The 21,372-nt window shown below is 26.6% G+C and overlaps 2 protein-coding genes across 6 annotated transcripts in view; one reads left to right on the top strand and one right to left on the bottom strand.

The window, feature by feature from the left end:
* The window catches only part of LOC112600991, a 208,002-nt gene that overhangs the window by 1,064 nt on the left and 185,566 nt on the right, over positions 1-21,372 (top strand). For all 5 annotated transcript variants that reach the window (XM_025348372.1, XM_025348371.1, XM_025348370.1 and 2 more), the window contains exon 2: positions 6,300-6,479. In XM_025348372.1, the coding sequence (XP_025204157.1) occupies positions 6,300-6,479 (180 nt within the window). The remainder of the gene's footprint in view (positions 1-6,299; positions 6,480-21,372) is intronic.
* LOC112600992 (odorant receptor 67a) lies at positions 491-2,427 on the bottom strand. The gene is made up of 6 exons (XM_025348376.1): positions 1,674-2,427; positions 1,555-1,606; positions 1,130-1,229; positions 903-1,022; positions 675-833; positions 491-550 (listed from the first exon to the last, which is right to left on the bottom strand). The coding sequence occupies exons 1-6, from the start codon at positions 2,425-2,427 to the stop codon at positions 491-493; spliced, it is 1,245 nt and encodes a 414-aa protein (XP_025204161.1).

Below are 21,372 nucleotides of genomic sequence, written 5' to 3'. Positions count from 1 at the left end.
ATAGTTTTTAAATCAATGACGTGAAATTAGGTATACGAGTATATTTGTCGATTTATTGCATAGCATACCTATTCAAAAGTATGTGCATTAAACAATATAATAATTATAGTGCATTATTTTTTGCATTTAATTATAAGCCAACATTTCATAACATTTATTTGTTTTAAACAGTAATTAGTTAATAGGTATAATGATAACAACAATGTTAAAATTAAAAAAAAAAATAATAAAATAATATTGTTATCATTTAATTTTTTTCTCGTTAAATTATTAATTATATGTTACATATTTTAAAATTTTAAATATAGTTGAAATAATACCACATAGTATAATAATTCACAAAAATCTATTTTATAATATATTAAAGTGTTTGCACTAAAGTTATTTTCTAAACATTATTGCTACACTAAATATTTTTGATATGAATTCTGATAAATGATGATGATAATATTGTAAGTCAATGGTTCTTATTCAATTTTATTTAGTTTAATTATTCATTAGATTGAGTTTGAATTAATACTGAAACTATTTTGAAGCAAGTATGGATTACCTAAAACATATTTTACTATACTAAAAATCATCACATAAAATAAAATAAATAAATAATAATAAAAATGTGTTATCATAATATATTAAATATATATTAGAATTTAGAATACATTATTTATTCATACATTTGCGAAAAATGGCCGATTGATAGTGACGTCTGGTGTTGCTTTTAACTTCAATCGATTAGTATTGTTCATTTTCATTGACATTAACAACAGTCGTTTAAACTTTATGTCCATCCCAGTCCAATTACAGCTGTATAATCCAAAGTTTACATCTTCTTTCTACCATAAACCATTACCGTAATTATAACAAACCATTTATAATGCCGTTTTGTTTGAACACTCGCTTACTTTGCTATTGATAAGTTCGAATAAATAACAAAAGATAAACACTTCAATCGTGACATTTGATACCGTCATAACTATTTTCATTATTTCAGCAATAATGTATGATTCTTTAGAGTGAAAGATCTATGTACAAAAATAGGTACATTATACTCAGAAAATATTTTCTGATTTTGACAAAGTATGTATAATTCTTGTAGAAAAAATGTTGATCAAATATTTGTTTACATTACCGTTACGATTACATATGAATACATAATTAAGGAGCATGAATAAGCAAAGACGTGAATGAGAGTAATGGGTCGCACGACATCATAAAATGATTTCATTTTTCTAAAAAAGTAACAATACCATTGTATTTACCAACACAAACACGTAATATGCAATACATTGTTTAAAACCATTTTAATTTTAAAGCAAGTATTAAGGACTTATGAGTAGATGTGTATAGGTACATTATTTATTATGAAAAATTTACTATCTATTATATGTATATATATATATGTGTGTGTGTGTGTGTGTGTAATATACTCTCTCTCTTTATCTGTGTGTATGTGTATGTGTGTGTGTATGTGTCTAGACAGAAGTTTAGTACATTTTAAATTTGCATATATATTTTATTTAAGTTCAGAAAATATATATAGAAAATGGTACTTACAAATAAACGTTTTGATGATCAATTATAATTGACTTGAAATCTTTATAAATTTCTAAAGTAAAAATAAAAAAATAACCATCCATTTTTGTTATATTTATACACAATAATGATTTATTCACCTTTTGGAGAACTTAATTGATTATTATGTCCGAATATTGCAAACGCTTTAGTGACTGATTGATATCGCGCAGAAATAATCCAACAAAATGACATCAAAAAAGCGTCTACTAAAACTGAACCATAAACAATACAAAAACCTACAGCCACTTCCATCAAATAAAACACAAAGTAGTAATCGTTATAGGTCTTCACCGTCACTGGAAACTTTATGTTGATAATATTTTGATATCGATGATTAACGTTGGAAGCAGTGTATTCTTCATTAGCGATAAAAGGTCCCATAACCCATAAAACTAGTCCTATGAGAAAAGAACAAGCTATCCACTTTGTGATTCTAGTTGACGTTTTACAACGTTTCACAAATTTTTCCGTTATCAATTCGCTATGTTGAGAACATTTTAAAAAGTCTATACATGTAAGGTCGAAAAGATCCCAGATTATTTTGGTATTTGATATGAGGGTATACATTTTTAACGATGATAGAGAACAATTTGTTAGGATAATAATTAATTCGAAAGAATTAGATTTACTATTGCTAGCATCAATATCTTCTATCTCTACAAAGAATCCTATCACCCCAAAAATCACAATAAATTGGACAATCAAGAGAAATATTTTGAGAACTGTTCTGTAAAAATGACATCCATAAAAATGTGGTCCTTTTGGGTCTAACAGTTGATAAAAGCCTAATTGCTTATATGTCGATAAGTTAAGAGCCACTGGTCTACCGTTGAAATTATTCTTCGAGTTCATATTGTAGAATCGATGAAGTCAACTAAACATACCAATTTAGAAATTAAATTAAATGAGATAAAAATAATGTTAGCTAATCTAACAGTTTTTTTTTTTAAATCAAATATTATTCTTATTAATTATTACATTACTTACTATTTCTAATTATACAGAAAAATTCTTTGAATTTTTCATTAGCATATACATATATTATTAACACAAATCCTGTGCAAATAAAAAACATTTTTATCATTAATATTATTATTATAAATCGATATTTTAATATAAATACAAATTAATCAATATACACAAAGACATTTATTTTTACGTTTTTTTTTTTTTTTTTTTTTTTTATCATAAATAATCATTATAGCCAGGTATTTCGATATGGATTATGAAAATGAGTAAAAAACTATTTTAATGTATTTATACTATGAGATTAGGTGTACTATATAATTAAGGTAGGTGTATTAAAAACTTAAAAATTACTTTTGGTAAGTAATAGGTATCTAACTAGGCTACTAGCTAAATCTATAAATTATATAAATATTTACTCACTTTTCTTACACACATCTTTTATCAAACAACGGATGTCTGCTTATGAGTTTCAAAATGTATAGAAAATTATAAATATATTGATAAACTAAATAAATCGCTAAAATATAATTAATAGCTGTACCTTCTTTATAATTTGGAAGTAGCTATGTCATTAAACAAAAATAATGATATAGGTAATTAATACCTAAAATAAAAGGATTCTAGTCAAACTTAATAACATAGTCAAGCTTAATAACCTTTAATAACCTTTAGCTAATCCAATTAATCCAAACCTATGAGTCAATAAATAAATAGTAAGAAATACTAAGATTTTTTAAGAAAACCAACAGTTATTATAACCCTAACTATAAATTATTTCACTATAATATTCTTTTATACCTAAAGGAATATATAATTTAATTGGTCTTAAATAACATATTATACAATATGCTATATATATATATACACATTATCCACTACACCTTTTGTAGATGGTCAATATAAAGTTATTAAACTTTATGCTATTTCTATTAATATTATTTACTGGCACAGTTTTATTGCCATTTACATATTACATATTATAATGAATCAAATAATCAAATAATTGCAGGTAAATGCATTTAATCTACTATTGAACAATAAACGACCAATTATAGGGTTAAATAAAAATATATTTAATTAATTTTCATGGCATTGTAATTGTTTATTTTTTGCGTTTAATATGTATATTAAATATTTTGCTAGTGTCATTACAACAGACAACAACTAATATGCTAATATTAGCTGATAATATATTTTATTAATATTCAAAATTACAAACAAATTGTTTAGTAACACAAGAAAAGTTTATTGTATCGCTTATATAATTTGGATTGTTTAAATATGAAAAAAATTAAATGTATTTAACAGTAAAATAAAAATAATGCCGAGTACTTGGATTTAATAAAAGTAATAAAAATAGTCACAAATATTTTTTGAAAAATTAAAATTATTTATCATTTTTGAATACTAAGTTGCAACTACGATAATCATTTGCAGAACTTTAGTTGTTTAAATACCAATATAATATTCCAACCTTATCTATAATAATGAAATTAATTTTTATGCTTACAAAATATCAGTTTAATGTTACAGAAAAAAATCATTAAGTTTATAGAAGATTGAATACTATAGCCACCTGTATATATGAATAAGTCAACAAAATATTATCGTGATAATTACCATGATATTTTTTTCCGTTATATTATACAAGCAAGACGAATGCCTTATATCAATTTGATTAACTTTATTAAAAATAAATGTTGAAAAAACATGTACTTTCCTGTGGGTTATTTTTTATCGGTATGTTTTATCACAGTCGTTAAAAACAAGGATGAGATTTCGCTTGCGTGTATACCTACAAAATATAGCCGAGTTCTACACTCGGGAATTGATGTCAGGACGAACGATTGTCGATTTGTGCTCCTGTTGTTAAGAGTATTACTCAAGGCAAGAGGCGATCTGCTATAATACAATTTCTGTTTAACCACTAGAGACTAGACAGTTATGATATATCAATTATTGGTATTTCAAATTAAACTTGTTAACATTTATATTTAGGTATAGTTTGGATGATACTATTAAGACTACGATTCATTTCTAATCATAATCACATCCATATCACTTTCTTCATCGGTTATACAAATGTTATTTATCTAGTCAAATAATGACTACAATATAAGTAATATCTAGATACCCTACGAGATATTTTTTTGGTGTGAATAATACCTAATGAAATATTATGCCCATCACGTGTATTAAAAATAATTTACACTGGCGATAATATATGTAAATCTGGTACTAAAGTATTTACAAAATACAAAACTAAAGTTTCTACAAGTAGGTGGTTTATTAAATCAAATAATTGCGTAGGTACAATTATTATATTTAAACCAAACAGAATTTTTATTTTCGTCTTATGTGTAAATAATACAAATTATAATGATTATACTAATTTACAATAAATTACGTGTATTGGTTGTTTCTATGAGAAAATTTTATTTAAACAAATTTTTTTCCAATTATTTTTTATGTACATATTTATGAAAGAGGATGGAAGAAAAACAATTTTAAGCTTTTCAAATTAATCAGAAAATAGTAATACAATTTAGTAATTTTATTCTAAATAGTTTATCTCCACTCAGAATCATTTTTCTTCTGCAATGATTTATCAATGAATTCAAGTTTAATACATTAATTACAGTGATATACTATGTAATTATAAAGTTACACTCATTATAGAAACTTACTCTTTAAACATTAGAACTGCAGACTGCTACCTATGGTTTTCACACATTGAAATTAAACCAAAATTAGACATTCATTTATGCGTAGTTTTAAGATTTTATTTTGAATGTTAATGAATATTTTTATATGATAAAAATAAAACATATTTTTTATCGTTGTTTCCATTGAATAAACTTTAATTATTTAGTGTTGTGTTGATGATTGATTATATAGGTAAATGGTATATTTAGCTATTTATAATCAAATTTCAGAAAATATATTAACACAAAAATAAATTAAATAAAAAATTTGAATTTTTAAGAAAAATGTTTAAAAAGTTTAACAACGATAATGTAATTAAGCAATGGATAAAATATTAATTTATAAATTCAATTCTAGATATTAAGTTTTAGGATTATATATTTAAATTATCAATATTAACTTTGAATTGAATTTAACTTATATATATTTATAATTTTTTTTTGTCAACATCAAAGTTAACACTTAATATTATTATAAATTTATGATTGTTAAATTAATTTAAAATTCATGAAAATATCACATTTTTGAAAATTTATCTCAAGTAATTATATTTAAAACCGTTTTATAATTCCTTCAGGGATTAGTATAATTAATAATGTGTTTTAAGTTTTTAAAACGTTAACAAAAATGAAATATAAAAAAATAAAATTTTTATTTTATTTTTTCTATTCAGTATAATATTTAATCGAATTCCAATTTGTATTCAAATTTTGTTAACGTTATTGTAGTAAACAGCTTATTTTAAAAATTTAGGTGTTTAAAAATGTCCATAAAATATTTTTTAAATGTACTTTTAAGTTTCCCTCCAAAAACTATCTTGTATGTCTCTTTTCCTATCTATAGATTATAATATTATATTTACGAATTTAAGTATTGAAAAAGTATTCTTTTTCCACATTAAAATAATTTATTATTATTATTTATTGCCTAAACTATTCCCCATTGTAGTCAGTTTTTATGTGTTTTTTTTTTTTGGAAATTTGGTATCCAGTTTATTTAAAATTTTAAAAATGTAATTTATCTCTGTGTTTTAATATACCTATTTTCAGACTGCGAAAGAGAGTTTTGAGTTCAACACAACCATGATAAGACCGAAGTCCAAGCACACCATTAGACATATCTTAGAATTGCCGTCCAGCTTGCCACCATCTAAACGTCCTGCTGCTAAACCTCCAGATTCGTCTTGGACGAAACGAAGAAAACTAATACTTCCTCCAGTAAATAAACAGGTAGGTGATCAATACAATGTTTTCATAATATATTATATGCTGCCATCTAGCGTTTAAGAAAAAATATTACTGTAGCAGAATGCTGTTTATTGGAGAGCAAGTGTTTCGTGGAAAATAAAAATATTGATTTTTTTCACGATGCAACTTATAGCGACATCTATGTACAGAGAAAAAATCTTAAGTTTAGCAGTATTTACAATCTAGAGAGCAGCACACTGTTAGCTTTTAAATAATAATTTTGAGGTACAAAGCTACGTTAGACGCTAAGGTTGAAACATAAAACGAGTTTATGTCAATCGGTCTCTGTACAAATTTTTTCCTGTGCTTTTGGTCGCATTGTTAATTAATTTGGTCGCGACATAAGTTTATCATATGGTACGGTAAGTTAATAAATGATAGGTAACACACCTTGTAAAGAAACACGATTTATTGGTTTAAGAACTTTATTACATACTCGTAGGAACAATTAATATTGTACCTACGTTTATGTTGTCTATAAAAATGGTGTAAAGAAGATTCCGATTTGCTATTGAAATACAAATATTTAACACTTTAGCATTTATCTAGTTGTATTTTTTGTTAGATATTTTGAACAGCTAATAGACATTCCATTTTATCCAGAACTAGTATTTGATCTATCGTGATCACTTTACTATTTTGATTAAAAACATGGGTTTGTACAAAGGACAAAAACGGTATAATTTTTTTATTGTAATTTTTAATTGCTATGCTAATGAATATAATCTTTCAAAGATCAATGATTGGATAGAGGAATGGTTTAATAGGTTTTTATTTTGAACTTTATTCACCCAAATGTTTGGAAATTTGTAAATGGGGTTAGGATGTTTATATGCTAAAAATGTATGAATATCTATACATTTGTGCACTAAAAAATAATTAAATATGTATGAAAAATTTGAAAAATACACATAAAAAATAAAAAATTGTGAACAAATGCAATAAATATATTAAGACAAATTTAATTATTAATAGAATATAAACCAATGGATTGGTACTATTAATATTATATACTCGTTATTATTTACTACATTTTTTAATTTTCCTATTTACTATATAAGATAAAATAAAATATAAACAAAAATACATTTTAAAAAAAGTTGCATTGAATAATTAATGTTTTATTTTTTTAAATAATTCGTTGTAAATTTTTGTCAATTTGGTGTTAATATGTTTTTGAATTTATTAGAATTTGTAAAATACATTGCAAGATACAGTTAATCAAACTTATATTAGATTTAGTTAATAAAATATAAAATAACAGTATTTTTCTGAATATTGTTTGAAAGCCGTCAAATATGTGCTTAAAAGCAGAAAAAATACAAATTATGCACTTATAAAAAAAAAAAAAAAAAAAAAAAATGATAAAATTAACTGCAATTACCTATATACAAAATAAAATTTTGATATTTTGAATATAGATACTATGAAACACATTTCTTCATAGAAATGGAAGCTATTGGACAACCTAAAAAAAATATGCAAAATCATAAACATCCTAACCCTATTTATAAGTCTCTTGGAAAAATAAGAAATGCTTGAATCTTTTAAAAATGATTCAATATTTTATTGGAGAAGAAATCTCTGAAAACTGGAATTAAAAAAATAATACAGTTGAAATAATAAACAAAATATGTCAATCATTCAATATAAAATTCTATTTTTGATAGGTATGTGTCGAGTACAGCTCATAAATTACAAACTTTATTTTCACTTTTAAGACTTAAAGTAGGTACCTACCAACTAGTGTTTTTTTTTTTTTGAAATTTTTAAGTACAAAAATATGATATATTTTTCGGAAATTAAATTACTGTAAAAAATACTAAAATTGTTTGTTTAAATAAATGAAAAAAAAATACTAAAAATGATTACATTCTATAATAAATATATTTATTTTTCATGAATTTAAGAAAAAAAAATATATATATAAATAGTTATCTAGATCTCATAGAGAATAATTTTTTCTAAATATAATTTTTGTTATCTTGACTCGACATTGCTACTAAATATTATATGCAACGAATAAAAAATAAACACTATAAATCAAAAATATGCCTTTGTGTTAAATATGAAAAAAAAAATAATAATATGTAAAATAAAATTGATGTTATTTGAACAAAAACGATTTAAATCATGTGCATTTCTTATCAGAGTTAGTTCAAATAGCTTATTCTAATAACTAATAATATTATGTGAAATTTTATAAAAAAATTTCACGCCATGTTTATTTAATTTGATTTACATAAACTATAAACATCTTGAGACAGAGTGATTTTCCAATAATTTTTAAACTTTCTGTGTTTGCATTCATTTTGTGAATTCACCCGAAGCGTTTATTTTATTTTTTCGCCCTACCGGAATTGGATGAATCTGTCGTGGGATTCCGCGCCCCAATACGCGTCTTTCAAATGGGCATGGCGTGAAGTCGACCGTGAAATTTATGGCGTTGTCCGGGAAATAAGTCTGCTCGTAGAAAAACAGGTTAAATGTTTTGTAATCTCTATAAAAATCGAATTTATCTAACCGGCTGTAGTGTTTTGGAGAACGATAAGATAGAAAAACAGGAAACCAGAACAAAATAAAAAAAAAGAAACGTAACAAACGACAAAAACCAAGCATATCAATAAAACTCAACTGCAATACAGACCAATAGAGAAGGGAGTTTTTTTTTATATAAATGTGTCGCCTACGAAGTTAATAATTTATCAGGTTCTATACGCTCAAATTGATATTCATTGATGTAGCTTCGAAAATAAACATAATCCAAACATATTTATATGGGCAATAAATATATGATAGAACCAATAATAATTATTAGACAAGTATCTACTAGGTACATAACATTTCAACAAAAAATTGTGTTAAAAGAATATATTTTTACATGTATCTCTAAAGTGTTAACGTATGCTTTTATATTATAATATAATATAGTGAATTTTAATATGTGAAGTAGTCCTTACCTATATCCTAAAAATGTATATTTCTGTATTTATTATAACTATAAAAAAATATGTCGTAATAAATTATAATATAGTGTATCAAAAATAAAATGTTATCAATTAAATTGTATACTTAACTATAATGTATAAATATCCCTAATTAATATCTGCAGAAAATACAATATTTATATTTTCATCGAGAAACAAGAAATACTCAAGTGTTATAGTTAAAGAATTAATTTTGATAACCTGTTGTTTACTTTAAGGGTTCTTAAGTACTTTTACGGGTCGAACTTTACGGAACAAAATATATCGAACACCCTCTCTCCTTTAGGACCTAATATGTTCTCGCGTTTGTAATTAAAGACCGTTTTTGAGAGGTCCGGTAGCCGTTATGTTGCGGACCCACGGTGCTTGTGGTCACCAAAATGCTGATTACACTGGAAACCCGTACAGCTGTACCATACTATGGCGTAAAACCTTTATCAAGTCCGGCAGACCAAGAAACCGCAGCTTCCAAGGGTGTCCCCCAACCCTCCAAAGCTGTTTTCCTTATTCCGTTACTTATCGTCACCTATAGTAAGTTCCGGTATAATCCAATATCATCCAAAACAGAAACTTTAAAGTGAATTACGCTAAAATTCACCGAATGCGTTTTTTCCTTATTCATTTTGCACAGAGCTCATACATATATATATATAACACGTTTCTTACAGTTTCTCGCTTAATAAAGATCATACGATATAAGATATATATATATATATATATATATATATATTAATATAGCATGTGCATAACAGTTTTAATCTCCAGAGAATTTCCGACTGTACCATAATTAAGGAATCAGACTGTGCAAAAGTTGGTCGATTCACATTCTGAAATATATGCATTTTGCTGATATAACTGTGAATAATTAGACACCCTCGTTTTCTTAAGAAAGGGAGTAGAAAATTCATGTAAACTATACTGTTGGATTGTAAATTCCATTAAATGCCTCTTATATGCCTAACAATTATTTCAACTTTGAAATCACCTTTTACAATGTTAAAAAATGTTATATAATATACTAAGTATAACGTGTTCATTGAATTCGCGTGCACACGTTATTAATTAACATATAATGATAATAATAAACGATAATATACTTTATCTTTGATCAATGTCTCTAATAATATACCATATTTACGTTTTATAAATAAATAAATAAAAACAAAATTATTCAACACATCACATATTCTAAATTGACTGAATTGTTGTTGACAAATTTAATACTAGGACTTGTTAAATTTGTCCACATAATATTAAAATCATGGTGAGTCATAAATTATATACCTTATTATTTTAGGACATGGCTTATTGTACACCAAAAAAAAAAAAAAAACTCATCGTGCGCTTAAACATAAAAATTAAAATATCAAGATAACATGTTTTAAATACGATATTGACATATAATATTTTTCCAAATAAAAATGCTGACTATGAATAATGATTGACCTAATGAAAATATAAAATGATTTTCAGCAAAATTGGGCATACACATTTTGGCACCTTAGTCATCAATATTTAGTTAATTAAATTTGTTGAAAAAGCCTACTATATTACTAAAATAGTAGTAGTATAAAAATATTTAATAAATTATTTCTTTTAAAAATTAAGTCCTTAATACCTCAATACTCAATATTTTATTTTTAAACTATTTTCAAAATAATAACACAATAGCATAGTTAAATGTATTTATTTTTTTTTAAATAATTTAAATATCATGTATAAAAAAATAAACTTCATATGATTTGCTTTTAATAATAATAAACAAAAATAATTGTAGTTTTGGATAAGTAAACATATTGAATGATTATTCATCAATTCATCATATTAACCATTTGTATAACCACAAAATTTCAACTCAGATATCCTCAAAAGTCAAAGTGTTAGAACAATGAAGTATATGAGACATTTGTTACTGGCTGCAGCAAATGATTAACTTAGAACTCGTCATTTGGACTAGCTATGGTCTAACAAGAGTTATTAGAAATCATTTAACACCGTCTTCGTTGTCCAAATGTACTAATGTGACTGGTCTTTCCTCAACTACGTCGATGTGGTATAAGAGCGGCAATGACATTCCATATGTATAGTTGAGACAAGTCAGGGGGAAACACAGTGTACTTAAGACGACCTGCTACCAACATAAATCTCCCGGCGGGCCGACTAAGAAGTGCCGCCCTCCGCTGGCTGCCTTATGTGTATAATAATAACCGGTAATAATACATAGCGGCCAAGTCGTTATGTTGGCATTACAAGGGTTAGGTGACCCGATCGTAAATAACGGCACATCTGTGAATTTTACCCTCCGTCCCTAACATTCTCCTTCCGTTTTAAAGAGCAGGACCAACTATTCATCCCTTCGCGAGGCAACACAATACGCACACGGGCTTGCCGCTGGCTAATTATAACCAATTAGTCTTTAAGATGCCTCGTTCCTTAAAGGATACCTAACCAAAGGAGAGAGAGGAACGACCATTTATTACTAGTCACGCGTATCCTGCCCGCATATTAACGGCGCTAAATAGACGTGTGGGGCTGCACGCAGTGTTTATGCATTCATGGCAATAGCTTTAGGGTCATTTTTCCTTTTCGGGTACCAAACCACGCTAAAGTTAAATTTCTTTACATGTTATAACTACCCCCATGTATTAGATAACTATTTTCTTTAAATTTTTTTTTTTTTTATCCTAAACCACAATAAATTAATTTATATTATAATATATTGATTAATTTTTAATTATGAATATAACAGTACGCTAACTAAATATTTAATAATAATGACAACATTTATTCATTTATTTATAATTTAATTTATTGTAGGTACTATATTATATTTTAATTTAATATAAGAAACTTATGAGTTATAATAAGTTTAAATAAATATGTAAAATAAAGTAAATTTAATCTTAATTCTTAAAATATAATAGATTGAATATTTACACTATTTAATATTCATATTTTTATATTACATGATATAACTTAACTATTTTAAGTATTTGATTTAATATCTTTTTATTAACTGTTCTTAAAGTATAATTATTACTTATAAATAAAATATAATGTAAATTATTAAATTGACTACTAGAATAAGCAAATTATCACTGATGGATGTTATTGCTCATACATAATATATTCATTTTAGTATTTTTCTAGTTAGATTAGGCCCACAATTGAAACAAATATTGAAATATACTTATATAGGTAGGTATCTAAGTTGATTAAATTTTATAAGCGGTGTTTCAGACTAATAAAATTAGATTTATATAAAACAATTAAAATTTTTTTTAAGCTCAAAAGTAAAGCTATCATGATATAGATATCTAATCTTTAATTTATACAATTTCTAATAGAATGAAATATTATAATATTATAGTGTATGTTCAGACTTCCGACCTATTGTAATTCTTTAGGGTTTTTATTGCGTTACAACGTATAGGGGGATGCACTCCTATCTTTTTTATTTTTGCCCAACTTGACATTTTAATTGAGTCTTTTTATTGACCACTAAAGTCCGGGAATATTATTATTATAGTTTTATGATTTTATTATATTGTTATCGTGGTTAAAAAAAAATGTATACATGTATACTGCAAACACACAGACACATACACTCACACTCACACATTGTATAATATATTTTTTTGACCCAACTGCGTGTCCCCAATATATTTATTTATTTATAATATCGAAAAAAAAAGGTTGACTCGACATTAAAGTTGAGATTTGTCTACCAGAAAAAGAATAACAAAACAGTATTATTCACAAAAGAAACTAGTCAAGGGGAAAGTCTAATTCAGCTTCTTATGAAAACCATAAATCCGACAAACATGTTTATGGCACATAATACTTTCGGATAGGCGTTTACATGTTGCGGGTTGAAAAAAATAATAATTTAGTGATGTTTCTGACAAGACCGGACACGTTATAAAAGGCCAAAAAATCGAACCATTTGCCAGAGCATTTTTTCTCTTATCCTTATCCCCCCTCCGATGTATGTTTTTATTTTATTACGTGGGGTAGCCACGGAACTTATATGAATGAAGATGTCGATAAAGCACTTAAGGAAATCACTCCCAAAGAGTTTCTTCCTTCCCCTTACCGGAAACAGTGAGTGGTGGCGGATAAAAGTGGAAGATGCGCATATATAACTCAATAGCAATGAGATGAACTAGTAAACAAAGTATTATATCTCCTGGATTTTGGTGAACAGCAACTACTTATAAGTTTCTATATACCCAGAATACATACATCAAAACGTATATTTTTTCTTAATGCTAAAATAAGATATTTATTATAAAACTTATTTCAGCTTAAATTAAAACGTATAAAATTAAACATATTATCAATAAATTGAAATTTGTTTTAATTGTAAAAAAAATGAATATATATTTACTAAAGATAATGTAATAGTTTAGGTTTTAAAATAAATCTTTAATATTTTTTCACTCTAATAGTTCACATTAAATGGAGATACTTTTTTAAATTTATTTTAAGTTGTATAATTTATTATGAAATTATATACCTAGTTGAAGTTAAAGGTTTTGTTACGTTGTGAAATATGATTAGTAAAATAAAAATTAAAAAAACTATCATGTAATTTATATAAACACATTAAAGAAGTACAGACATCATTAAAATAAAAATTTTTTTACGAAAAATGTTTTAATTTTTATGCTAATACTTAAATCGATACATATTATTTTAAAACAACTATCAGTAAATAAACAAAAATCTGCATATTTTTTACAAAAGAATAAAAAAAACTAATACTTAAGCAGTTTTTTTGGATTACAATAAATTAAATAAAACATATTTAAGACATAAGTTGAGATAATATATTTTTAAAGTGAGGTTAGGTTATAAAATCTGATATTTTATTAACAATTTGACAATTAGTGTACAATTTGATAAAGTTTTTTATTTATGATATATCTAGATCGGATTAGAATTGCGTATTGAATGGATGGTTTTAAAAGATCGACGATTCGCTCGTATTTATACATTACTTCCATGATCTGACTATTATAATATTATATACTGCCGGTCTAGTGGCGGTTGCAGGGTGGAAGACCGTCATTAGTTTGGATAAGACGCTCGCGCTCGTCCACCATATATTATTATTAAGGCGTTCCATTATTGTGATTAATTCGCTTAATTAATAACGCGATGTACACTAATACTTTAGTAGGCATATTTTGAATTTCCAATGTGTTCAAAGGCGAAATTCATGTAAATCCCCCGTTCTGCCTTGTCCGACCGCAGTGACTATAGCTTCGAAACGCTTTTAAGGTGCTGCGAAATAGTTTCGGCGGTGCAGTGCGCTCGCTGATCGAAGGCCGGTGGCTGCTGCCGTTACTCCTTCTACCCACTCCGACTGCGGTTGTTTAATGGTCTCTCTTGTTTTCAAGGGAGAGGGTTAAACACAATGCCTGTCCCCGTTCGCCGCCGCCGTTGCCGATGGACACGGAGCGGCTTTATGCTCCTTACATAGTAATATACGCGCACGTATGTGCACGCACAGTGTGTGTGTATATGGGTTCTACCGTTCCGTTTTCTCTTCCGCACCCATACACCCACACATACTCGTGCACCCACACGCCCATACGCATACGCACACACTCTCTTTCTCCTTCGCCGCGGCGTGGTCCAAGAAAGCCGGGCGTCCGGGCCACCGTCTTGCGGCTGGCTCCTTATATTCGCTTCCCGCCGCCAAAACAATACGGCCAAACACAACCCTCTCTCGGACCCTCGACCTTTTCTTAGTAATTAGTTTGAACCCTTTAAACTTTGCCTAACAAACCCACCGTCCGCAGTGTCCTGTGCATCCTTTACTCCCGACCCCCACGCGCGTCCATAAACCCATTCCTATTTTGCTAGTCTCGCATACACATACGACACACATGCCCGAGCCTGATTACCGATTGGCCACCGCCGCTCGATTGCGCGATAAATAACGGTCGTGGGGATCTTCGTTCAATTAGACCGGCTCACCACACCCATCCTCATCATCTTCGTATGGTCGAATTATATTATAAGAAGACACGTTACATAAGAAATCCATTTAGCCGTTCGGCAACGGTGTGGCCTAAGACGATGGTTACAAACTTCCGGACGGGGAGCGTAAGAGATTTTATATAGGATTTCAACATGTTGATCTTAGTAAACTTTGATTTTTCATTATAATAGTATTGTATAAGCATCAACACGTCATTAAATATGATATATTTTTTTTTTTCTAAAACACGTATTTTTTTTTTTTTTTTTATTTATACAGATATATAGTAGTTGTTCATTATTATTAATTTTATAAAATTATTCGTTTTTTTTTTTCTTAAATTTAGATTAAAAAAAATTAAGTATCTATTTAGATAAAACGTTATCCGAGATAAATTATTTAGATGATTTTTTGTGATAAGATTTTCAATTTTATTGGTAAACATTTTTTTTTTTTTATATAAAGGTGATAATTTGTTTAATTATTGCCTGTATATGATCTATTAATTATTCTATTTTATTTACATGTTCATTTAATTTGTTTATTTGTTCAGCTATATTTTGTAGTGTATTTTTAATTTCTTTTAAAAAAAATGGCTAGTCGTGTTTAAATCACACGTATTTACAAGTCTGTACATTTAATATGTTATGGGTAGGTGTATCAAAAAACGCTATTTTATTAATAAAAGTCTTTAATGATCTGTTTTTAATAATCTTATTTTGATAGTTTTTACATTATCTTTGTACAACATTGATACAGTACCTGCCTATTTATATTCTATTAAAATATTATGTACCTATAAACGTCTTTTGTAGAAATGTGACCCTTATTATTGTGTTGTTTTATAGGTCATAATCATTTCTTTTAATTTTTTTTTTTTTTATTCAGCATAATTCAGCATGATTACAATAATAACAATAATAATATTAAGAGCTGATACGTATACCATTTGAGCTAAGTTCGTATCTGGTATATGGAAATTGGATTGATTCAATCAATAAATATTTATTTCAATACGATCTCTACATTTTTACATTACGAAATGTGAATATACACAATATTATACCTATCTATTTTTGACTTATGTTATGTAATTTTTAATAGTCATTTTAATGTGAGCGTTTTATTTAATCACAATGAAAACATAAGCTCCATTATATTTCATTAAAAAATAAAATGGATTTTTACGTCACTAACTCTAATTGTAATAAATTATAACAATTATTATAAACGGTAATTTAACAGTCATAGCACGAATAATAGGCAGTTAATAAAGTTATTAATTTATGATTTGTATTATAGAATACCTTTGGTTATTTAAATATCGACCTGGTTACCTACGTATAGTTAAGAATTTATTTATCCATATGTAAATCAGTTTTAATTTTAATAACAAGATGAGAAGCAACTCACGTATCATAATATGTGAAGGGGTGAAAAACGGAGGGGCTGAAACGCTTAGAACGAGTGCGACCCAAATCAATTTTCAAGTGCAGAAGTTGCCCGCCTTTTGGCTAGGATCCACGTCACAGGCACGCCCGTATAAAACGGTAATGAGACGAAATAATTTCAGCTACCTAAACATACATCAACATCAACCAGCCTGACGCGCTGTCATTTTTAGATCGTTTCCTGGTTTTGGCACAATTGCGTGGTTGTTAATTTACATTGCCGACATATTAATTACTAAATTTATGTATAAAATCATGAATTTTCTCATGAACAAGATTTATGTTAAAGAAATAAATCGCAGAGTAATTTATAGATAATATTGATATACCACATAATTTATAATTCACACTATTGGGTTTATAATAGATACCTACCAATAGAAATTAATTTTTAATAACTATTGGAAAATGAGAAAATTAAAATGGAAAAATGTCTTATTATTATTTTATATTCTTGCAATTATAATAATAATCAATATTTAACGAAAGAATTTAAAATTACTATATATGATAAATTACAATTTTAATCATTTAATATTTAAAAAAATTTAAAATTATTATATTTTTAATAAAATATATAGGTATTATAACTTAAAATAGACTACATATAAAAATGTATATGTAATTTTTATATATTAATTTTTTATTTTTTATATATATTTAATATAAAAAATCAATAGGCTCTCAATTAATTTTAAATTATAGAAAATAGAAAATGTGAGCCAAATAATTAAATAATTTACAAATGTTAAAAACTAAATTCAGATCATTAAAAGTTTACAAAAAATAGATTTAACTTGTTAAATTTAAAATAATATTAAAAACAAATATCCATTTAACTTGGTATAATAAATGTTATATATATATAATATTATTTTATCAAGAAACACAAAAGAATTTATAATATTATTTTATTATTTGCTATTAGTATAGACTATAGACTATAGAATTAGATTATTTTTTATTTAAAACCTTGTGTATACTCTATTTACTGCAGTTATTAATGCAAAAAATAATTAAAATTATGTTAAAGTCGTTTTTTTATTTTAACTTAATGAATTACTTTTAAACAAACTGAAAAAAAAAACTATGTTTATTCGATAGTCTGTTACACGTTAAAATCAATTTAACTTTTTAACTAGATAATGGCTATACTTGGTAAATGGTTATATGTACGACTATTAAAAATAATTTTTTAACCTCACCTTGGAATTTTAGAACTCATAATTTTTATAAATCAAAAATATAATTTATTATACTGTTATGTATTTTTAATCCGATTTTAAAAATAACTTACTGATATTATTTTTTTTTATAGATAAAATATTATATTATAGCGAATATAATAAATGATATTTTCTAAACAATAATTGCGTTTTATTTTAAATTACTTAAAAAAAAAATTTAATTTAATAATTGCTCCAGTGTTTTCACAACTATTGGTTTAATTAATAATTAAAACAAGAGAAAATGGCCAAAGTCACTTTTGACGTTGTTTAGTAATCTCCAGAGTTTGGAAATGACAGATATATTTTTATTTTTATGGTTTACCATAAATACAGATGAATGATTTAAATGTCTTAAAATATTAAAAAAAAAAAAAACTTTCCAAAGTAAACCACTTTCAAGATTGACAAATCCAATTAAGAACTATTATTATATAGTATAGAGGATAAAAAATAAGCAAACAAATTAAGTCTCGTGTAAATTACTGTTGAATCGCTTGGAACAGATAGCGTCAAAACTTTTGTCGACAATACAAAACCCCAAGAATTCATAAATACTATTCAACTTAAATAATACTGATTGTTGATTAAAATGACAGTTTTTTTCGAGATTCGCAAAATTTAAGTTTGGAATTATTTTCCATATTATTTTATAATTATCTGAAATATTTATAAAAATATAAGCAAAAAACACACATCATCATTGTAAAATTATTTTTCCCGATCAGAATATTAATTATTGTAAAACCATTTTAAATTATAATAATGTTAAGTAATCGGTTAATATCAAACATGGCTGTTGTTACACAAAAAAAAAAAAAAATAAATAAATTTTAATGTGATAAAAGGTATAAATACAAATCATAAAGTTTTTGTAGGAACTATTGTTCAAAGTAGACGCGGTATGTACAAGTACAAACGTTGCACTTTAATCGACACTTATGTATATAGCTACGATTTTATAGATGTTTATTGTATTCGATTACGTGTCACGGAGGATCTATACAGTACACATCGACGTTTGTCTGATCGCGGGTCGTGGGTACAGTGGACGAAAGACAAGTCGCGACGAAAGCTCGTCTTTGGCGGCTTGCGGGTCCACGGACCACTCGCGTGTTGTGCATGAGAGTCGTCTACACGATGACGGTCCAGAATACATGATGAGTCGTGGATCCGCACTTCGTTCGTTTTGTTATTCCAGACCTGTTATCGTACAAAGGGCTCGAACCCTTCAACTTTGACCGGGTGTGCCGGGTCGGTGGTGACGATGGGTTTATGATAGACGAGCTACGGCTGGGGTGGAGAAATGAAGAACGAAGGATTTGAGGTTAAGGAGCCGTGCAGGACAAAGTATTAAAAAAGGACGACGGAGTTTTATCATATTATACGAAAATATTATATATATTTCACGCGTTCGTGTGAGTGCGTATATATTGGACGTATGGCAGAGGGCTGTGTGTATATGTAGGGAATAGCGGGAAAAAAGTACTAAACCACCTCGCAATAAGGTACACGTGGTGACAACAAAATGTTATGGCAAGTGTGGTACATGGTCGAAAGTATTACTCTATCGGATGGATTGCGTAGTTCAAAATAAAAAATAAAAACTATTTGAACAAAATGCGAGCGGAGAATTGATGAGGTTTTTCTTTTCAACCACGCGCGTATGTGATAGTCATTTGCGGTAAACGCCGTTTATCATTATCGCGTTCTCGAGACGTGATCCGCGGAATATTTAAGTATAGTATTGGTGTAAATAGTAGCCTTTTGGTAAAATATAATATTGCGGGGACCTGAATAAACAAGCGGGAAAATAAATTTTGTGATTATCAATTAACATTCAATATTGTTTTCGGTCGACTATCTACAACCTACGTATTTGATTTAATCACCTGGTATTATGATATAACAAAAATCATTAAATCGTCTAAGCTAATACAATATGTATAGAGTTGCATCATAAAAATGGAAATACAATTTCTTTTGTGTTGTAAAATTAAAATTGCTCAAAAATTAGTATGACTTAAATTAATAATATGAAGTAATGATCAGGATTAAATGCTTAAAACTTCTTGATTTTATTTTCAAGAAATCATCGCTATTACATTTTAAAAATCAAGTTTTCTTATATTATTACACAATATAATAAAACATACGTATGATATAAAAATACTTATTGGTTTTTGATAAAAATTTAATTTTAAATAGAAAAATAAAATTTGATATTATATAATATAATAATTTGGGTCTGTTTAAATTAAATGCATTTTTCTGTATTCAGTGTTGAATAATTACCAAATAATGGGGAATTTAGTCTACAAACTGCTCATCACTCCTTTATATATGTTTCTAAATGTGGCTTGTTAACCTATTGTCTATTCATATTTGATATTTTACTTTATGGAATAAGGCTTAGCTGTTTTGTTTCTACGAGAAACATATTATAAACATTTATTATGAACAGTAAAGTGCTCTTTATGTTATTTTATGTATATTATTATTATTATTTTTTAATTAATTAACGAAAGTCTTTTAGAAAACTTTTAAATTTTTAATGAAAAGATTCATAGAGTTTATTTTATTTATATATATATAAATATTATATAAGCACAATATTGTAAAAAAATATTTGTACTCGATCATTTAAAAAACGTTCCGCGAACAACTATACAATAAATTATCAACCTTTTTACAATAGAGACTTTCAAATATTTAGTTTCCAATATTATTAATTTTGAAACCTAATTGAACTGAATTAAAAAAGGGGTTGAAAAAACTAATGAAAACTTTCAAACAAAATGTGAGTATTTATTAGTGCATCCGATTAATGTTTTCTGTTTCGGAATTGTTTTTTTTTTATTCATTATACAGTGTTTCTGGAACTGTTTATCGAATACTAATGAGTCTTTGGTAAAAAAAAAAAAAAAAAAAAAGTATACACGAAATAAAAACTATTTAATTAGGGTGCCAATTGCGGTCCAAGTTTATTTGTTTGCTGTAAAGAATAAAATTCAAATTAACATTCGAGGGTTTTAAAATCTGGAACCAATGTCGGTCAATGAATGTAACGACATATATAGAGGGAATAACGAAAAAAAATGAGTTCACTAAATTCCAAACAGTGAAAGGGGTGATGAAAGAGTTTTTTTACAAAAGCACATTTTTTATATTTAAGAAAAAAAATCATTAGAATTTGTTATATTTGAACTAATTGAAAAC

This window comes from Melanaphis sacchari, unplaced genomic scaffold (assembly GCF_002803265.2).
Source record: "Melanaphis sacchari strain LSU unplaced genomic scaffold, SCAv2.0 Contig73_pilon_pilon, whole genome shotgun sequence".
Classification (NCBI taxonomy): domain Eukaryota; kingdom Metazoa; phylum Arthropoda; class Insecta; order Hemiptera; family Aphididae; genus Melanaphis; species Melanaphis sacchari.
Note: the sequence above shows the minus strand (reverse complement) of the source record. Positions and strands in the feature narration are given on the sequence as shown.